At 41.5% G+C, this 22,646-nt stretch overlaps 1 protein-coding gene across 2 annotated transcripts in view; it reads left to right on the top strand.

Moving 5' to 3' along the window:
* TNFSF11 (TNF superfamily member 11) overlaps nucleotides 1-22,646 on the top strand; it is a 260,427-nt gene that overhangs the window by 131,141 nt on the left and 106,640 nt on the right. Inside the window, exon 1 of one of the 2 annotated variants that reach the window (XM_033947654.1) lies at nucleotides 12,366-12,595. The exons of the other annotated variant lie outside the window; for it this stretch is intronic. Coding sequence (XP_033803545.1) covers nucleotides 12,425-12,595 — 171 coding nt within the window. The 5' untranslated portion in view covers nucleotides 12,366-12,424. Of the gene's footprint in view, nucleotides 1-12,365; nucleotides 12,596-22,646 lie in introns of those variants that run through there. 2 annotated transcript variants of the gene reach the window in all.

Raw genomic sequence — 22,646 nt, 5'->3', positions numbered from 1 at the left:
GCTTCTCCCTTCTCCCAGCGCCTCGCACAGCTCTCCTGCCTCTCTGCTCCCCTTCTCCTGCCTCGTGCTGCAAAAAGAAAAAAAAAGCCAGTCTGTAGCAGCGCCCGTTGGCTCGCCTCCTTTTATGGAGCCCGGTCGCATGGTACTGATGCGGTGGGGTGGGCGGAGCTAACTTGCCGCTGCCCCGAAGTCTTCCTTGCCTGTGCGGGCGCTTCTCCCTTCTCCCAGCGCCTCGCACAGCTCTCCTGCCTCTCTGCTCCCCTTCTCCTGCCTCTCTGCTCCCCTTCTCCTGCCTCGTGCTGCAAAAAGAAAAAAAAAGCCAGTCTGTAGCAGCGCCCGTTGGCTCGCCTCCTTTTATGGAGCCCGGTCGCACGCTACTGATGCAGTGGGGTGGGCGGAGCTAACTCGCCGCTGCCCCGAAGTCTTCCTTGCCTGTGCGGGCGCTTCTCCCTTCTCCCAGCACCTTGCACAGCTCTCCTGCCTCTCTGCTCCCCTTCTCCTGCCTCGTGCTGCAAAAAGAAAAAAAAAGCCAGTCTGTGCTGCAAAAAGAAAAAAAAAGCCTGTCTGTATAAGTACTGTATAAGTTTGGGCATCATTTACTGAATCTAGTCCATAATGTGCACCAGTGCCGTAGTAAGGTGGGGTGGATTGCCCCAGGCACTGTCTTGCCATCTTGGTGGGGGTGTTTGTACTTCTCTCCCCCCCCCGTGCTCGCACCCTCCCTTATTTGCCCTTGTAGCTCTTTAAATCTTCGCCAGCATGAGCAACTACTCTGGCCTGCTGCTCGCGCTGGCCTGGCTCCCACTGAAATCACTTCCAGGTCACTTGGCCAGAAAGTGATGTTACAGGGAAACCCAACGCCAACACAGACCAGCAGACCAGAGAAGCTGCTCGCACTAGCGAAGATCTAAAAAGGGTGGGAAGGGAGGGTGTGGGTGTGGTGTGGGGGGGCAAAGAAGAGGGGTGTGTGTGTGTGGGTACCATCACCCCGGGCGCCTACTACCCTCACTACGCCACTGATGTGCACACATCCAATAGTGTGAAGAACTTTACACAAGAAGATACCTGCTGTCATGACCTTCCCCCTGATCTTAATTCTGGCTGTGTTAAACTGGACTTTGAACAGAATGATTTGCACTTTTTATTGACACTTTTGATGTTCCATGGTGTAAGTTTTTTTTCCATCATTTGCCTAGTATTTTTGGAAAACATAAATAAGCAATTCACTTCTACTCATTCCACTCTACTCAGTATTTTATAGACCTATATCAGATCTCCCCTGACCCATCTCTTCTCCAGGCTGAAGATCTCTAGCTGCTTTAGGCTTTCTTCAGAGGAAAGTTGTTCTATCCCTTTTATCATTTTTTTGGGCCCTTTTCTAATTGATTAATCGGCCTAATCAGCACCAATAAGTGCCAATTAACACCTCAAAATTGACACTAAAGTGGGACTAAGAGTTGCACTCACAACTCTAAAAGCACGGTTTTGTAAAGTATGCGCCAGTTGCAGTGTGTGAATTTGAAAAGTGGTATGGCCAGGGGCAGACTGGGGACAGACCTGGGGCATTCCTAAAAGTTAGGTGCATTGTTATAGAGTATGCCCAATGGGCACATAACTTAGGCACAGGCATTTAGGCCTGGTTTTTGCTGCCCTAAATGGTTGCGCCTAACATGTCATACAGCAGCACTAAGCCCAGTTCTGTAGAAGGTGCGCCTACCTTGTAGAATTGCGCTTTGCACTGCACTAGTCAGAGACAATATTTTTGGCATGATCTATAGGGCTCCTTTTACAAAGTCGCGGAATAGCGCGTGCTAGCCGCCACCACCTCCTTTTGAACAGGCGGTAGATTTTTGGCTAGCGTGCGCTAACCCGGTGCGTGCGTTAAAAACACTAGCGCACCTTTGTAAAAGGAGCCCATAGTCTTAGGTTCAAGGAGGGTATGCTCTTAATGGCATTGCCCCAAAAATGAAAAATGGAAACTAACTATAACAAACAATGATGCAAATGATACGGCAAACTAAGCAAAAATGAAACAAGCCAAAGCTGAGTCAAGAAATGGGGAATTTAGAAAACATTTAAAAACACATTTATTTTTGAAGTACTTAGGTAGTTAGTTTGTAAAATTTTATATTATGTAATTATTTGTTTTTTTAGGGGTTTTAGCCATTGGTTCTTTACTCTAATCTTTTTCTGCTTTTATTGTATTTTAAATTACGTAAACCGCATAGAACTTCACGGTTTTGCAGTATATAAATAAACTGTTATTATTATTATTATTTACAAAACCAGGACCTTGTGTAGGTGTTCTCCAGTTAAAATGTGTCTGAGATATGTATTTCAAATCATTTACAAATTACGCACATGCCCGCTAAATCCTACATGGGAATTCCCACCTCAATCATCGGTGCAGCCAGCATGGCTGAGGGATAACTAGAAAAAAAAAAAAAAATAGAAGTCTGGCAATGTTTCAAAGTGCTGAAGTTGTCTTTTAAACCTTTGGAAAAGCACCACAAAGACACAATATGTACTTAGAATAATTCAGCCGGGAAAACGATGTTTCCAAATGACACTCTATAGCGCTTATGGGGTCTGCTTATTTTACTCATATTTTGTTTGAAAACAGTTGTTCAAATTACCCAATTCAGAGTAGTCCAGATGGGTGGACCAATTTTATTCTGTTACTTTTAGATTTGTCTGAAAAGATCAGCCACAGTGTGTAGTGGAGACATTCTTAATTACAGCTTTTGAATCTTTTGTTTACTTAACCTACTTTCTTCAGTGTTTTGAGTGCCCTCCTTGGACATAGAGAGACCATAACTTTAACTGTCTCACCCTTCTTCTGTGCCTCAGTCCATTGTGGTGGAGACTAGAGTGTTCTATTGACTAAATCAAACTGCAAAATGCACTGTGTATACAAAATTTAGCAAATATGAATTTAAAAAAAACACATTTTTTCTTGATTACACATTCTTATGAAATACTGCATAAATTATTCTAAAATTGTTTCAGGATTCATGCACTCTTGTATTTTCAATAATAATACACTACCTAAGAGGCTGTGGTGAAGAAGTGGGAGAACAGTTGGTCAGTCTTGTTTTCCTAAGTTTTTGACTAATTCCCGAGCCTGTCCTTGAGTTCACATTAGCATGGCTGTGTTCATCTGGTTCATGAACTTCTTGAACCATCTTATCATTGTTTTTACTACATAAATCTGTCAACTGCTATTATTGTAACCAAAATATAACATGACTACACAAAGTTTCATCCACTTCTGGAGGTTATGGCCTCCAGGAAGTAAATTTCGACTGAATAAAGGGATTTCCCCCCAATATCTATTCTAACGGGATATATTCAAACACTATTGGGGGGTATCTTCAAACGCTCAAAAATAAATTTGAAGAAGCCTGCAAAAATATATTTGGAATATGTAGAAAGTAAACAGCACTGTGTAGTATATACATCTAGTAGCACCTTAAAAGTGGTAGGTTATAGTGGAAACAGTAGTAGTAGTAGTAGTAGCAGCTGAAGGTCTTGTTCAATATCAGGCATCATTATACCTTCACTTCTGCCCACAAATGGTAAATCACCACTTCATACAGTATATACATTTTATACATCTTTCTAAAATCCTGCAGGTTGAATAGAATTTTTTCCAGTTCAGTGGTGGAGTAAATCCGGATAGCCTTCCCTTTGCTTGTGTAGCACTATAAGGAGGCTAGCAATCTCTAGGCTTTAAATAGAGCACTGGTGGAGGAGGTTAGCGTTTGCGAGGGTAGAATCATCAGCTGTTTCCTCACTAACTATTCCTGCTTCTTCATTCATGGCCGTTAAACCCCCGGAGGTTACATTGGACACCCTCTGGGATTTGGTTGCAAACTTAGGGAATTCCCTCAGTCTACAAATTAAAAGTCTGGATAAGGAAATGAAGAGTCATAAGAGAGATAAACACCTTAAAAAATGAATTCACTTTATATAAAACAGATATCCAAAAAACGGATAATGAAGTTACATTATTAAAGCAAAATCAAGATATGCTTGTTAAAGATAATATTAATCTGCTTAGGAAACTGGAGGCTCTTGAAAATAACAGTGGAATTAACAATCTATGTTTGATAAATTTTCCCAAGATCCTCTCTGTACCTCCCAGAGATATGGTGAAACGATATTTCTGAGAAATTTTTAAAATTCCAGAAGATTCTTTACCTCCCCTTACACAGGCATATTATCTACCAATATTGGCTCAAGACCAACAGGAAGAACATGATGACTAGCGAGAAACACCATTAGATATTACTACAATGCTTCAAACATCAGATTGAGAGGTAGCTAAACCAGCTACTCTCTTAATTACAGTGGCACTATCTCCAGATAAAGACTGGCATTTGAAATTGTTTTTCAAAAATAGAATAAAGGAGTTTCTAGGACTGAACATACAAATATTTCCAGATGTTACGAAAGAAACACAGAAAAGGCAACACCAATTTCTTTTGTTAAAACCTGAGGTGTTACAGATTGGAGGAGTTTTTTTTTCCTTCGTTACCCATGCAAATGCATAGTTAAGTACCAATCCCTAAAATATGTTTTCTTCGACCCACTTCTCAAAAATGTGTGGAACATGAAAGGCCAACAACTTCTCAAGAATAAATTTTTGCTTCTTGCCTAGCAGCAGACATATTTTTCCATAACAAAGTTAATCCTCTTTAAATATTACTCAAACAATTCTTGGATCTAGTTTGAGGACTTGAGTGTGATTAATGTAATTAAGTTAAAAGATCATTCTTTTGTCTTTGTTTTCTTCTTCTATGCTTAAAATGCAATCTTTTTTTTTTATTATTATTACTATGTTTTAATCATACTTTCTGTACAAGATTTATATGCTTGGAAGTTATTTTGAAATTTAGTAAATAAATAATTTTTTTTTTTTAAAAAAAAGAAAATTCAGCATTATTTTGAGGAAGTGTCGTTTTGAATGCTGTAGAGTTTGAGAAGAATATCCCAAGGAATTGAAATAGTGAGTACACTCCAAAGAAACTTCATCATGATTCTCTCCAATTGCTTATAAAATACAGGCAGAAAAGTGTAAAGGGAGCATACTAAGAACACAGTTCATCTTAGGAGCAAGTGTCATCTTGACAATTTGAATATACAGTAAAACCTTGGATTGAAAGTAACTTGGTTTGGAAGTGTTTTGCAAGACAAGCAAAACATTTGATTAAATTTTAACTTGATATACAAGCAATGTCTTGCAATACAAGTACATACAGTGTACATACATCACAACTGAGTCGATGGTTCTTCTCTCTCTGACGCTGCAAGAGTGTAGTGACTTTCTAAACAAGCAAAGTCTTGCAATACGAGTACATGCAGCATACACGTGTCACATCATCACAACTGAGCCAACGGTTCTGTCTCTGACACTGCAGGAGTGTAATGACTGTTCTAAATGAGCGAGGGTTTGCAATTCAAGTACGTATAGTATTTTGTATTAAAGTTTTTGGGTTGTGGAATGAATCGTCCGAGTTTCCATTATTTCTTATGGGGAAATTTGCTTTGATATATGATTGTTTTTGATTACAAGCATGCATCTGGAACTAATTATGCTCGCAAACCAAGGTTTTATTGTACCTAAATCTTTAAACGTTGAGGCTCTCGATTGGGCCTGAATTATTTTTTAATTCAACTGCATCCAGGACTGGGTAGGTGAGACGACTGTGGAAACTAGGTTAAAAAGGAGTTTCCAGTTCCACACATCATAGAGTCTTGGAGATGTCCCACACATGCCCAGACAGTAAGAAGGAAATATTCCCATTCAGGGCTCCTTTTACCAATCTGCGGTAACATTTTTAGTGCGCGCTAACACCCCCCCCCCCCCTGCTATGTGAAAAAACTAACGCCAGCTATATGGAGGCGTTAACGTCTAGCACTTGCGGCATTGCAGCGCGCGCTAAAACCGCTAGCGCAGCTTAGTAAAAGGAGCTTTTCGAATATGGACTTTATAGATGGTACCTGATAGACCTAACAAATGTATAGCACAAAATCAATAAGGTTCAGTAAAATATTTACTCTTGCAATAAGGTGAGAAAAACAGTAAGCGCATTTTAAATGGATGATTAATGCAAAGGTCCTTCTTTAAAATTAGTATGCATTATAAAATCCCACAAAATCTGTAAGTCAATTTTGCTTTAACCACTTTGAAATGGAACAGCCTTTGCTCAAGGCATATGTGCCTGCCAGGGATAAATGTTACGTAATTTAAAACTTGCACAAAAACTGCTTCGGGAATTTTGCGTAAGGTTGAAATGTGGCCCAGTGTCTGTAAACCAACTTTCCAATTGCAGGAAGAATGCAGTACTACCTGTTTAAGTTATCTTCTATATGTGTTCTAGTCATAGCACTGAGTTCCAAAGAAGGATCATAGTATTTATTTATTTATTTAATCCCCTCCCCCCCCTTTTATGAAGCCACGTTAGTTTTTTTTTTTATTGCCAGCTGCAGCAATATTAGCTCCAACATGCATAGGAACTCTATGAGCGTCTGAGCTAATACCGCCATGGCCAGCGATAAAAAAAAAAGCCTAATGCAGCTTCGTAAAAGGGGGGATTATTTATTAACTACCTTTACTCACTTGATCATCGATATGCTCCAAGTATAAAAACAAGTAATATACACCCACATTTAAGTATAATACAAATCAGATACAAAACAATAGATGTTATTTTAGTGACTTTCCTACACCATTGAATCCCTGCTCAGTGGACAAATATCAATCAACTTTTATTGATCTGAATTGGTAAAAAAGAATCATTTGCAATTCTTACTGCAGGAGTTGGTAAAGCGTTGGGTTCCACTGTTCTTTCCAAGAGCCAGATGAAGAAATTTTGAATCATGGCAATGTGTTGTTTTTTTTTCTTGTTTGAACCAAAGGCTTTTGAATATTTCTTTGACTTGTCCACCTTGTTTTGGATCTACTGTATTGGTACTTGTCTGCTATGGATCTTTGCCTCTTTTGTTGTACCACACAGGTTTTATGCATTAATTTTTACAACTTGGTAACTGCAAAATTTGTCTCACTTTAGCAAATAGGCCACAAAGATAGAATTACATAGATAAATTAGCTAAAAGCTGTATATATCCATGGACCCAATATTCAAAGGATTTATTCAAGCTTTGAGAGCTATGCTCATAAATAGGCCTCTTTGAAAATTTACATGAGCTGTGCATAAATTCTTCTTCAGAAATTCCACTTAACTCATAGGGGTTGATATTCAGCTGGTGGTGCTCAGCGCTTTCTTACTGCTGCCAGTGTTATGCCTGGAAATTCAATACCAAGCCATGTCCGAGCTCTGGCATTGAATTTCTGGGTTTGCAGAGCTGACTATACCATAGCCCACTGTTCTTCATTGCAAGGCCCACAAGCCAATGGTGGCCTGCGGGAACCTCTTGTGCAGCTCAAAGATCCTCACAGGTTCCAAATCCCCCCTCATCTTCAAAACTATGAGGACCCTGGCACAGCAGCGATTCTCCAGTGCCTCTGATGGCCTCCTCCGTACTGTTCTGCCACAGTCCACCCCCTCTGAAGCAACTTCCTGTTTCTGCTTTGGTGGACCGCAAGAGGAGGCTGCAGGCAGCGCTAGAGAATCATTGTCATGCCAGCAACATCTATGTAGTTTTTGAGGTGATGGGGCTTTGGAACCAGGTAGGGGAGAACATTTGGTGGAACTGGAGTGGTGAGGAGGGAGGGAGGAAGAAGGGAGAGATGCTGAATGGGAGGGGTAGAGAGAGGAATGGAGGGGAGGGGAAGGAGATAGTGGCCCTTGGACTGAGGAAAGTGGGAGTGAAGAGAGGGAAAATATGGTGCACATGGATGGAGGGGAGGAGGAAAGAAGGGAAGGAAAAGATGATGCACATGGATGGAGGAGGGGGGAAGAGATGGAAAGATAGATAGATTAGAGATGGAGGCAGTAAAATGGAAGAGAAATGAATATGAAAATCAGTGCCTAAGATGTATATACAGTGGTACCTTGGTTTACGAGCATAATTCGTTCCAGAAGCATGCTCGTAATTCAAAGTACTCGTATATCAAAGCACATGTCCCCATAGGCTACAATGTAAACTGAAACAATTCGTTCCACAACCAAGGTTTACTATGGTGGCCCAGGGGTGGGTACCTGCCTGTGGGTGCTGCAGCCCTTGTAGCGTGGTGGCTTCCTTTCCCCGGGGTCCCCGTGCTTCTCTCCTCCCTCTTCGGCCGATGCCTTTTCCGTTCACCAGCGCCTCCCGGCTTCTGATTCAAGCCGGCCGCCATCCTTCTGACGCATGCGCAGGACATCTGAACTCCACCTTCAAGTCGGCACCGCTCCAACAACACGCGCACCACGTACAAGCACACGGGACGTCCTGCGTGCTTGTACGTGGTGCGCATGTTGTTGGAGTGGCGCCGGCTTGAAGGGGGAGTTCAGAGGTCCTGCGCATGCGTCTGGAGGATGGCCGGCTTGAATCGGAAGCCGGGAGGCGCTGGTGAACGGCGAAGGCATCGGCCGAAGAGGGAGGAGAGCCGCACAAGGACCCCAGGGAAAGGAAGCCACCAAGCTACAAGGGCTGCAGCACCCACAGGCAGGTACCCACCCCACCATAGAGCTCGTGTAGCGAATCAACACTCGTTTTGCGAGACGAAAGTTTGCTGAGTGTTTTGCTCGTCTTGCAAAATACTCGCAAACTGGGTTACTCGCAAACCGAGGTTCCACTGTAGTTCAAAATGTGAAGAAGGAGAGAAAAGAAACAGCAGATACAGGCTTTAGAAACAGAGTTCAGAGCACAGAGGGAATAAGATGATTAGAAAAATAAGATCGCCAGATAACAAAGGTAGAAAAATGTTTTTATTTTAAATTTAGTGATTGGAAATATGTCAGTTTTGAAAGTTTACATCTGTTGGTTTTATATTTTGGACTATTCAGGAAGAAATGCATTTCTTTCTATTTCTCTTGTGGTATATTGTGTGTAGAGCCTGGCATATTAGTTTTTCGTTTCTGTACAATAGTACTTTTAGTTTGTGGGTTTTTTTTCTGTTCTCTGTATGTGTGACTGAGACCAGGTAGTCTAGTGGGGATAGAACACTGGTTGGTGTCATGGTCCCAAGTAGGAAGATATTTGTTGACTCTCCTTCAGCTTTTATGGACTAAAAATGGCCCCGGCTGATAAATTAGTGACGACCACTGCCATATCCTGACCAGTAAAAACTGATTTTCAACTGCAGAATGCCTGTTGAAATAGCCAAGTCTTAATTACGGCTTTGAAGCACAGAAGGGAGCTTCCTCCACAAATTAATACAGGCAACGCGTTCCAGAGTGTAGGTGCTGTAAAAAAAAAAAAACAACAGAAGGCACCAGTGGCGTAGGTAGGGGGGCACTGTCTAGGTGGGGGCGCAGGCACCCATCCTCCTCTCCCCACCACTGCGCACATGCACACCCCTCCCCTCACACCTCTTTCATTTTCCCAGCGTGAGCAGCATCACTAACTTGCTGCCCGCTTTGGTGTTGCCTCACTCTGCCGCCACTTCCGGGTCTCGCGCAGTTAGGTTGGGTGCCACTGTCTAAAAGAATTTCCAACTGCATTTTGATATGTTTTGAGTTTATTCAATTTTTTTTATACCATTCTACCAAGGGAGCTCAGAATGGTTTACATTAATTTATTCAGGTACTCAAGCATTTTTCCCTATCTGTCCCGGTGGGCTCACACTCTATCTAATGTACCTGGGGCAATGGGGGGATTAAGTGACTTGCCCAGGGTCACAAGGAGCAGTGTGGGTTTGAACCCACAACCCCAGGATGCTGAGGCTGTTCACTGTGGGGGTCATTTTCAAAAAAGAAAAACGTCCAAAATGTGGCATTAAAGGGGAAGATGGACTTTTTTTCTCACCAAACCTTTCCAATATGCTATTTTCAAAACTCATTCTGTAGATGAATTTCTAAGGTGGTTTTCTGCAGTGCATGTAAATTGTAAGGGAGCATGTTAGAGGCAAGATTTGGGCAAGACTAGTGTGAGTTTATGATTTGGACATTTACTGCAATAATCAAACGTCTTAGAAAACATTCAGGGCATAATTTTGATGCAAGACCTATTTTAACAATGAATAGGTGCCAAAAAGGTGCCCAAACTGCCTAGATAACCACTGGAGGGATAAAGGTATGAGGCCTCCCCCCACTTCCCCAGTGGTTGCTGCCCCCTCTTACCCCCCAAAGATATAAATGAAACAGTACAGACTTGTCTGTATGATAGCTTCAGATGTTATGGCCAGTCCTACTAGAGCAGCAAGCAGGTTCCTGAAATAGCCTAGTGGGCAGTGCATTCAACCACTTATGGAGGAATACGTGAGCCTTCCAAAACCCACCCTAATCCCATTATATCTACATACATGTGACACCTGCAGGCATAAGAGTGATTGGTGTAGTGTACAATTGGGTTTCAGTAGGTTTTGGAGGGCTCACCATACACTATAAGGGGGTTATGGTGAAATGTGTACCTGGACCTTTTTACATGAAGTTCACTGCAATGTCCCCTAAGATGCCCCACTGCACTGCTCTGCTGGGATGTCTATGTGGCCAGTCTACTCAAATTGCTGGCTCCTCCTACATCCCAATAGCTTACTCGGATGGCTATAGTTGGTCAGCCCGCGGGAAAAGAAGCAGGGCGAATTCGGAGGGAGGGAGAACTGGCGCCGGCTTCTTTCAGATGATTGCAATGGCAGCCTTTCCCCGGTAGCAGGCCTGCTATGCACCCCCTTGGCCCCATGCACCTGGGGCGGACTGCCCTCCCGTCTCCCCCTAGGTACGCCACTGGCTTGTTTTGTGCATTTTTCTTTGGGTCATTTTTTAAAAAATGGTTCCAAAAGATAGACACACCGAAGCCATGCACATCCACACAGAAAAAGTGGTATAGTAAGTCCCATCCCATTTACCTCCATATACTTCTCTTATATGTCTCACCATGTTCAAATCTGGCACTGTAGCCTCAAGAAAGTGGACTATATTTTGATTACTTAAATTATTTAATTATACTATTGTAATTCCATAGTATGTCTTCATCTATTAATTATAGGGAGGGGGGAATGATTGTTTTATGCATTAATTGTGTATTTAAAGTGCCTTATTTGTAGTGTTTATGTTTAAATTAATTGTTTGGTATTGTTAAAGTTTGAAAATTAATAAAGATTTAAAAAAAAAAAAAAAAATGAAAGTGGACTTATTGTCAGAGTCAGGAGCTCTTTGCACCTAGTGCACCCATAGAACCTTTGACCAGTTGGGTCATAATAATAATTGAGGCATTTCGTGCAAAAAAACTGGGTAGCCCTCATCTTACTGCTGGAGTGCTGCTGACCAAATGAAGATGCAGACATACTGGACAAAGTTTTAAAAAAAAGGAATTTTTGCCCACATTCTATAAAGAGCTGTCTACAACAGTGTTACTTTAGTTAGTTATTTTAAATTGTTTAGGGAGTAGTGATGCTTGTGTAATTCCTTGCCTACACACTTCTACATGCACAATACTGTATACTAAATGGGTTTGTGCTTATGGGATACAAACTTAGCATATCTAGTTTCACTGGGTAAAATATGTTCTTGTTTAATCAGTGAAATGAGAACATGTGAGCTGAGAACCACAAAGCAACAATATCTGTAAACTCTACAATTTCATTTTACAGGGTTATAAATCACCACACTAACGATTCCATGCATTATCCAGCTGAAGCAATTCTTTTGTTTGTTTGTTTTTGTTTCAAATATTAGGGGATAAAATTTGATGAAAATATGGACAAGTTTGAAACTGCAGGTACTACACCAGTCCAGAAAGTCTAAGTTAAAAAAACACAAACAAACCACACACACACACAAAAAAAACCTCACAAATGTTCAGGGCAATTATACTTTCCCTTTAACCACAAAATTAACCCATTTAGAGATAAAACCCCAAGTTGAGACCTAAAGGTCTCCTCCTTATACTTCTCTTATCTGTTTCAGCATATCCAAATCTGGCACATTAGATACATTTCTCCACCGCAACTATCCAGGAAAATGCTCTTTGTCATGAGACATCTTTTAAAAATAAAGCTAAAACTGGTATAAACAGGATTCCTAGTTTTCCTCCTAAAACCAAGAGTGAGTTTCTCCTGGTTGAGTAAAGGGACACCGAGTTCAACACCATCAACGCTCTCGGGCAATGGGGACTTTACAGTAATATTGGACACCCGCGCGAGCCCCGCCAAGAGGCGGACCAAGGGGCGGGGACAGAACTCACCACCCGCTCTGATTGGCTTTTGCCCGCAATTATAAGAGGCGCCGTAGCCCGCGAGTGATCCAGTGGGTGGTCCAGCGAGTGGTAACATAGTAGGCGCGCGCCGAAGCTGCCCGGAGATTCACGAAGCCGCAGAATGAGCGCTGGGAAGTACCGCAGTTACCTGTGGGGCTCTGCAGAGCTGGGGAGCGACCAGAAAAGGCCGCCGCCGGCACCTGTGCCCAGGTCCGTACTCGCCGCGCTCGTCCTCCTTGGGCTGGCACAAGTCGGTTGCACTCTTGGATTATTTTTCTACTTCAGAGCCCAGGTATTACCCGTCCGCTCCATCTATCCCCTTTTGCACCAGGGCGCTTTATTTTTTTTTCTTTTCCAACAAAGTTGATCCAAGGAACAGTAAGGTTAGCCTGAGAAGAGCATTCAATGGATGTATGCATTTTTTTTTTTTAAACTGAAACTTTTTGTTTGTGTCTCAGTGTAAGACAAAATTACGATTTGTAAAGATTTAGCTTGCTGCATTCACCTTTTAACTTGTTCTAACGCATTCATAGTGAAATGCAGCATGGCAAATATTAATGATATTATTTTATTTTTGTTGCTATTAACAACATCAATGAAAGGCTTAATAAAGTACACACCTAGTAAGTGTGGAACAAGTCCTGGCTGACTTGAAGAGATGAATCCTTACCTTGAAGGCACAACTTTATGTCTTGCTATAGGTTAAAATAATTATACTTTGTGCTAAAGCTGCCTCGTTGATTTCTTTTTCTTGCATCCTTAAAGCAGGATACAATGAGTTACTTCTTTCTAGCAGTCATCAAAGTTTAGGGAGTAAAACTTGCCTACCTGCCTCTGATTTTACACCAGTTGCTCTCTAATTTCGTTTGGAATTGAAAAGGAACAGGTATTTCTAGCTGCCTCATTGAAAGTTTAAAAAAAAATAAGTATGGAACATAGGAGCCAGCTCTGTTTCTGATGGGGGTGTTTGAGCACCCCCCAATATTGAGCAAACTCCACGACTCTGTCCAGGGATGGGATAACTTTCATTGGGTTTAGCACCCAGTCGTTTTGAAAAGTTGGCTCCTATGATGTGGAATGACACGTCATTTCGTGAATTCGGTTTGATATTTCTGAAGATCTTCACAGCTGAATTCTGAAAGAGATGAGGAAAAAAGTAAGAGAGGTCTAGTTTTGTTGTGCTTTTTTGGAGGGGGAAGGGGGGGGGAGATATGAGAGGAGGGAGGCGCTGGCAGATTCTGCTTCTGGAATAGTGTAGGAGCATTAGAGCGGGCTGCACGGGTATTCTCCTGGATGCCAAGAAGAGTGGCACAGTTATAGCCACGGTGGATATCTTTCCTGGATGACCTGCTATATTGAAATGTACGTTGTATTTCTCCCTAACTTCATTATGTTCATAGAACGTGTCTATTTATGAATTCCTGTCCTAGGAACATAAGGACAGAAGCATGTAACTGTAAAGTCAGTGCTTCTGTTCTCTATTGGCCTTTTGCATCTTGAAGCTCAGCCCGTACTGGCATGTCTGCCATACTGTAGGGCATAACCACTGCTGGAGAAGCTGTAAATTCTGTGTGCCTGCTTCCCCAATTCTTACCATACAGACCGTCAGCCCACAAAAATCTTAAGTATAAATAACATAAAGTTACTAACATTTTGCCTGTAGTCTCAGATCATGTAACAGTAATTGTTGCATGTCTGGGGGGTGGGGGTGGGGGGAAGCATAGACATTCCCAGAAGAGAGATATAATGTGCAAATGAAAACACTGTTTTTAGATAAAAATGTGTTTAAAGCCAAATAGTTATTCTAAAAAACTTTTCATTCTCGTATGGTTTGAATCATGAGCCTTTTTTGAAGGGCAATCTCAGGTTTTGCGGAAACAAAAATGCTTTGTGTAAAGTCAGCGTGGAGCTGATGATCAAGAGGTTTGGCACGAAGAGTGCGGGGATATCCAAACCGGGTGTTGGAAATGTAGATATGAAAACTCACTATAGGCTGGTAATGAAAAAGTGTTTTTGCCGGCTGTGATTATAGCAGCTAGGATGCTTTATGTGGCTGCAAGGCTTGTTGGAACTGATACTGTATTTGCATTTCTAGCAGTAAAGAGAAAAGTCTTACACTGTTAAATTGGAATAATTCCAGTAAAAAAAGAAAAATCAACAAAAAACCTTCACTGTATCCAGCTGTATTGATAAAGAACAAAATAGTGCTGGCATTGTCTTTATTTTATATTTGCTTCCTAAGTTATGATAGGTGATAAAGCATTGGGTTAAACACTTTTGAGTAAGCTCTGATTAGGGAAGTTCCTTTCTGATTAGGGATAAAGTTTCTTTATCCACTTTTTTAGATGATGGCATTGATATGCAAGAGTTGCAGTTTCGAATGTGAAATTGATTGAGATTTTTTTTAAAAAGAAAAATCATCTGTTGATGAACACTTATGAAATTAGAAACACGATCGTTTTAGTTTAGGTAATATACAATTTGAGAAAGAGGTTATTACTTAATTATTATTGCTAATCGGTGCTTGAGGGGTCTTTCCATTTCTATTACATTGGACTCCACTAAAATCCTAGAATTTTAGTATGTAACATAAACAGTGACACAGCAGATGATGCAGAGAGAGACTGAAACGAGCCGTGTGGTTGACAGCTGTCTCACCTGTTTGCCTCATCAGCGCTAATAAATCTATATAGGCAAATACCAGGGGGTGCTGAAAAGTTCTCAGCCCAACCAAGAAGAGAATGACCTGGATTTGGTTTGATCAATGATCTGAAATAATGTCAAAACATAGAATCTCATTTCTGCAAATTGGCACTTCGTAAAATAAGATAAGTTGGTTGGGCTGAGAACTTTTCAGCACACGCTCGTAAAGTTTGTGACTAGCGAGACTTGGGTACATCATCAACTGTTGTAAAAACAGGTTGATTTTTTTTATTCTTTCCAAGTGCTTGCTTCTGTCTTTTTCGTTCTCCTATTTTTTTTTTTAAACTGTTTTATGCATGCACATTAAGGGCTCCTTTTACAAAAGCGCGCTAGCGGGGTTAACACGCACTAACCCCTGAGCTGGCCAAAAACTACTGCCTGCTCAAGAGGAGACGGTAGCGACTAGCGCGTCCGGCAGTTTACCCCGCGCGCTATTACACGCGTTAAACCGCTAGCGCGCCTTTGTAAAAGGAGCCCTAAGCCTAGCGGCATCTTACTGCTTGTATGCACCTGACTAATATAGTAGATTTATAAATCTGTCTGTAATCAGAAATCTATGTGTCTGGAAAAAGTTTAGGCAGAGTTGAAGTTTATGATTTAAATAAAATGATATTTACACATGGCTTCAACGTAACCAGAGCATATTTTCCTCTATTGCAGGGGTGTCCAATGTCGGTCCTCGAGGGCCGCAAGTCCAGTCGGGTTTTCAGGATTTCCCCAATGAATATGCATTGAAAGCAGTGCATACAAAGAGATCTCATGCATATTCATTGGGGAAATCCTGAAAACCCGACTGGACTGCGGCCCTCGAGGACCGACATTGGACACCCCTGCTCTATTGGGAACACAATTTGTGTCTAGTACAGGGGTGGGCAACTCCGGTCCTCGAGGGCCGGAATCCAGTCGGGTTTTCAGGATTTCCCCAATGAATAAGCACTGCTTTCAATGCATATTCATTGGGGAAATCCTGAAAACCCGACTGGATTCCGGCCCTCGAGGACCGGAGTTGCCCATCCCTGGTCTAGTATAATTTTAACCATTTACCCTCCATTTTATAAAACTAAAAACCTCTTGCATGGTTTTGTAAAGGGGGGGGGGGGGTTAATTTGTTCCATTGTTAATAGTTGGTAAGTAATGATTCAAGAGTTTTGAATGATCCTGAGAAATATAGATTTATAAGAGGGAGTGCTGAAAAGTTCTCAGCCCAACTAACCCACTTCCTAAATTCTGAGCGTTATTTTGCCACTGTAGCTGAAAAGAGTGGTATCTTATTTCGTTACATGCCAATCTGCAGAAAGAAACTTCTATGTTTTAACATTGTTTTACATCATTGATTGAACCATATCTATATCATTTTCTTCTTGGTTGGGCTGAGAACTTTTCAGCACCCCCCTTGTACAAATCTATTTTAAATCATTTATATAGTTTGTTTTCTGTAATATTAAAAATATTAGATTTTGTCACAGCCATGATTTCTCTTGTGAACTGAAGCTGTATCTGCTTCCTTAATGTTGACATGTTGGCTGTCTTTCGGTAACTGCCTAACATATAACACAGGGGTCCCCAAAGTCCCTCCTTGAGGGCCGAATCCAGTCGGGTTTTCAGGATTTCCCCAATGAATATGTATGAGATCTATGTGCATGCACTGCTTTCAATGAATATTCACTGGGGAAATCCTGAAAACCTGACTGGATTTGGCCCTCAAGAAAGGACTTTGGGGATCCCTGATATAACATCTAAAGATCAATATTTATAATTTGTGCATTATAATTTGAGGATAGCGCACATTAGTAGTGGCATGCAAGCAAGTTCATGCTTGTTTTCTTGCATAGATAAAATAGCAAATATGAAATATAATGTTCATTGTTCTAAGATTTCCTTGGAGAAGCAAAGCATATTGTGCGGGCTTTTGAGAATTCAGTGGAGAAATAAATAAATAAGGTTAAAACCTTCAAGACTGATGCTGACAAATTTCAAACTAGCGTTACATTACTTTACATTAGTGATTTCTATTCTACCATTACCTTGCGGTTCAAGGCGGATTACATAAGAATTGTTATGATGTTACGAAATATATAAGGCGGAATACATAAGAATTGTTGTGAAATTAGGTAATACATAATGGGTAATTTGAACATTTTAAATTTGATAAGGAGTAGATAGTATAGTAGGTGAAGCTTGGGACGGATCTGGTTGTGTTAAATAGGTTTTATGTATTTTTTGAAGAGTAGGGTTTTTGTTTCTTTTTTGAAGGTTTTATAACCTGTGGTTGAAGACAGCAGATTGGTGAGTTGTCTGGTCTAGTTTTGCTGCTCTGGTGGCCATTAGGTTGTCATATAGTTTTCTGACAGAGAGGGAAAATGCTTGAGTACCTGATTGTAAACCACCTTGATAGTTGGTATATAAATACTTAAAATAAATAAATATTGAATTGGTGCAGTTATGTGAGGGCTTCAATGGCTGGGAGGGTGTAGATGGGCTGGAGTAAGTCTTAACAGAGATTTCGGCAGTTGGAACCCAAGCACAGTACCGGGTAAAGCTTTGGATTCTTGCCCAGAAATAGCTAAGAAGAAAAAATTTAAAAATTTAAATTGAATCAGGTTGGGCAGACTGGATGGACCATTTGGGTCTTTATCTGCCGTCATCTACTATGTTACTATGTTAATTTCACATGTTTATATTTCCATAAGCTCATTTGAGAGCGAGCATGGCACAAGCTGCATATTAAAGGACATTTGACATTCTGGTACCGTTTGACTTTTGGGACTTAAAGGAGCTGGAATTTCAGAAAATACAGTAACTGAGAATGACACCGTGTAGTCACTGGAATACCTGATTATGAGGGGGTGCTGAAAAGTTCTCAGCCCAGCCACAAAGAGAATGATGTGGATATGATTCAATCAATGATCTGAAACAGTGTCAAAACATAGGATTTTGTTTCTGCAAATTGGCAGTTTAACAAAATAACCCCCTCTTTTACGAATGCATAGCGTGGGTAGGAACCGCTCTCGCGCTCATAGGAATTCTCAGAATTTAGGAAGGTCCATCATTTAGGGAATTTAGGGGGCACATCACTCTGTTTTCAGTTGGGCTGAGAACTTTTCAGCAGCCCCTCGTATAAGGGTGCGCTGAAAAGTTCTCAACCTATCCAACTTCCTAAATTCTGAGTGTTGTTTTGCTACTGTAGCCCATAGCGGTGGCAAATGCTTCAATGCTCATAGGAATTCTATGAGCGCGGGTTGGATGGGCTGAGAACTTGGATGGAGCGTGGGTTGGATGGGCTGAGAAATTTTCAGCAGCCCCTTATATGAGGCGCTGCTGAAAAATTCTCAGCCCAACTAAAAAGAGAATGATGTAGAGGAGCCATGAAACTTAAAAGTTATTCCACACTTTTCATTTTATTTTATATTGAAATGAAAATGCCAAGAAAAGTGTGAAATAACTTGTAAGTTTCATGACTCCACACCATTCTCTTCTTGGTTGGACTCTGAACTTTTCAGCGGCCCCTCGTAGATTGTGAATCACTTAGATGGCTGTGTTGATGGGCGTTATATCAAATGAGTATGAAACTTGGAAACATGGATTAGAGAACACACCTTTGTGACCAATAATTGTATTTGCTTTTTACAACATAATGCATGAGAGAAAAGTAACCTGGAACCTACAGCAGATCTTTAAGAAGCTGTCCAGCCTTGTTGAAAGTAGAATACATTTCTCTAAAACAATAGAAATAATATTAATACAGTACATGTTTCTGTAGTGCTATCTAATATAATAAAACGCTAAGTGCATGCGCACTCTTACCGTGTGTTCCCTGATCCGTATGTCCGTGGCTGGCAAGAGTGTGTATGCGCGCTTAAAACGACCCCACGCTCGTGGCAGCAGAACCCAAATAGGGGCCCGGGAAGAGAAGCGCTGACCAAAAAGACTCCTTTGCTGGCTCCCCACTCACTCCATAAGTTTTTTTTCACGGTCTTTCCCTCCCATCCCTTCCCGACGTCTGACCGGCTCACTTAGTCCTTTGCTGCCCCCCCCTTCCCTTCACGCGGTCCCGACTGCAAACCTACTGACTCCAGCAGCGTCTGCAGCACTCTACACATGCTGCTTCGGGGCCTTCTACTGCCCTGATTTGCTCTGTCGCGTCTCTGATGATGTCATCAGAGATGTGCCAGAGTAAATCAGGGCAGTAGAAGGCCCCGAAGCAGCGTGTGTAGAGTGCTGCAGACGCTGCTGGAATCGGCAGGTTTGTCGGGACCGCGGGAAGGGAAGGGGGGGGGGGTGATAAGGGACTAAGGGAGCCGGCCAGACCGCGGGAAGGGAAAGGGGGTAGGGGAAACGCTGCTGCTGTGGAGAGACAGATAGATAGAAAGAAAGACAGACAGCGGGAAGAAAGGAGACAGAAAGAAAAGAAGAAAGACACAGGGGCAGGGAGAGACACAGAAAGACAGACAGATAAAGGGGCTCAGGGAGAGAGACAGACAGAAAGAAAGAAAGACAGCGGGAGGGAGAGAAAGACAGACACATATTCTAGCACCCGTTAATGTAACGGGCTAAAATACTAGCAATTGTATAATAGGATGATCAAACCTTTTCTGCTCCTCCCCCCCAATGATCTGAGCTGAAAGGTTCATGAGATTGTGCAAATCCAAAGAGAGGATTTTTAATAGAAATCCCTTGTTTGTGCTTCTCAGCTTGGCTGTAGGTGTAGCGTACTTGTGTGTGTACTGAGCCTATCAGAGAGCCACAGCTAGGAGGCATATGGCTCTCAGACGGAACATGAGAAGAATTTGTGGCCCTGATTTATTATATCATTAAGATAAGTCAACCTAGGCTTTATACTGTATAAAATAAGTTTATAATGAAAACATGGATACCGTGGCCGATGAGGAGGCTGGCTACGATGTAACTCAAGCTTTACATGAAATATGATGCTTCAGTGTAGCCGCTGAGGTCACTAAAAACTCTTTGTCTATTTATCGTGGTTTGAAAAGGATGATGAGTATTAAAAAGAAGAAAGACTGAAAAGGAAGATACTAAATAAAATTATTTATTTAATTTATCCTTTGAAAGTAATTGTGGCAATTGTTTGTTATAGTTTATATACTGCTTCACTCAGAAGAAAACACTTTTTCTCTATATTAATTAAGGCCAGAACAGACTGTGACTTCTAAAGGAAGATCACAATTTGCTCATGCTGTGCGGGTTCAAATGCAAATAATTTAATTAAAGTTATTTTCAGCACCTAAGAACAAACAAGGCTGTATTTTAGTTCTGTGTGTCTAGAAGGTGCATTTCAGCTGTCAACGTTTGAAGGCTACTGAGCTGACATGCTCAAAAGTGGCAGCAAAAGGGAGATTATTTGGGGTGCCCATTTACGAGGAGCCTCAGCCCAAACAAGAATAGAATGATGTGGAGCCATAAAACTTACAAGTTATTCCACGCTTTTCTTGACACTTTTCATTTCAATGAGGCAAATGCATCTAGTAAATAGGCACAAGAATAGGGAAACCAAGCCATTGTGACATTACCGATGAGGCTGGCTCTTAAGCATTGGTGGAATGAGGTATCAGGTAAATAGGCACAAGAATAGGAAAACCAAGCCATTGTGACATCACCGATGAGGTTTGCTCTTAAGCATTGGTGGAATGAGGTATTATGACATCACAATACGAGAAGCTGCTGAAAGGTTTTCAGCCCAACCAAAAAGAGAATGATGTGGAGCCATGAAACTTACAAGTTATTCCACACTTTTCTTGACATTTTCTTGGATATAAGCTTATTGTATTCTTAACTGTTGAGTCAATCAAAGGATAGACTAAGGTAAATGATTTGTATGTGTATATATATAATGGACATCTCAGAGACAATCTTATTCTGTAAGTAACACCATTACTTTTGTCTTAATTCCAGCAGTGCACGGTTACTCCTTGTCTATAGTTCATATAGTGTAACTCATGTACTGTACACTTCCCCCTCCGCATCCGTGGATTCGGTTATTCATGGTTTTTAAACGAAAAAAAATTTTCATTTTTCGGGAGCTCAAGGCAGCCATTTCCTATGAGCGATCTGCACGGGGCAGGAGCGTGGGAAGATCGCTCCTGCCCCGAAAACCCGCTAGACCACCAGGTAAGGCTTAAGGGGAGGAGGGGCTTACAGGGCCTAAAATAGCCAGGGGAAGCGGGGGTTAGGGGCAGAACCGGCCCAAATATTATTCACGGTTTTTTAATATTTGTGGGCCGGCTCTGCCCCTAACTCCCGTGGATACGGAGGGAGAAGTGTACCATCATTACTGAAGTTAATGTTCATATGTCCATCAAAGCTGCTCATGTAAACCATTCTGAATTGACTTCATAGTCATTAGTTAGAGGTATAAAAGCTTTAAATAAACAATAAACTTAGTTTCAATGATTTAAAACAAAAAGTGTTAAGAAAAGTGTGGGATAACTTGTAAGTTTCATGGCTCCACATCATTTTCTTCTTAGTTGGGCTGAGAACTTTTCAGCTTCCCCTCGTATTGTGATGTCATAATGCCTCATTCCACCAATGCCTAAGAGCCAACCTTATTGGTGATGTCACAAAGGCTCAGTTTCCCTATACATGTGCCCATTTACTGAAACAAAAAGTGTCAAGAAAAGTGTGGGATAACTTGTAAGTTTCATGGCTCCACATCATTCTCTTCTTGGTTGGACTGAGAACTTTTCATTTCATGTTTTCATGTGACCTTCATTTCATTGTACCTTAACTTTTAGTTTGGATTGGGCAGAGAGTGATTAGGTGTAAGATCTGGCTTGGATATGCAGTGGGGGTATACATTTCTCTGAAGGGTCCCCTTTATTTGTTAATGGCATAACAGTGATCATGGACTAAAATACTGAAAAATATAGATACCACACCAGGCTACCAGAAAAATATGTGGGACCTTCGTATTCAGGCACATTTGAGTCAAAGTATGGCATTTCAAGGTTCAACTAATTTTGCTCCATCACATGCAAAGGATGGGGCTTTTAGTTCGTTTTGGTACAAATGTTTATATTTTGTTGATACTGTATTTTCAAATGTGCTGATTACCAGTATTAAGAACATTGTTTTGTGGTTTGTTAGTAGAGAGGGATTCAGATATATAAATTGTCTTTCACAAAGATGAATTACATTCAGCTACATGAGTTATTTCCCTGTCCAAATGGACTCACACTTAGAGAATGACACAGGGGCAAATATCTCCATCCCAGTTCTGTCCCCGCGAGTTCTGACCCTGTCCCTGCTCCATTCCTGCAAGCTCTGACATCATCTGCACAAGCCTCCAACACTTTAAAATCATAAGTGTTTGAGGCTTGGGCAGATGAGGACAGAGCTTGCAGGGATAGGCCAGGGACAGAACTCTCGGAGACGGGATTGGGATGGAGATAGATCCTGTGGGGACAGGGACAAATTTGTCCCCGTGCCATTCTCTACTCCCAACCTCAGTTGATTAGAGGCAGCAGAGAGTGAAATGACTTGTCCAAGATCACAAAGAATGCCAGCGAGAGAACAAGGATTTGAATTTGGAATAAGCGATTAATCAAATGTTATAATAAACTTGAAACTTAAACTTGAACTATTGCTTCACTGGTCTGCAACTTGCTTCTGTAACCACTAAGCTA

This window comes from Geotrypetes seraphini, chromosome 6 (assembly GCF_902459505.1).
Source record: "Geotrypetes seraphini chromosome 6, aGeoSer1.1, whole genome shotgun sequence".
In the NCBI taxonomy this organism is placed as follows: Eukaryota; Metazoa; Chordata; class Amphibia; order Gymnophiona; family Dermophiidae; genus Geotrypetes; species Geotrypetes seraphini.
This window is presented reverse-complemented; position numbering and strand designations above follow the sequence as displayed.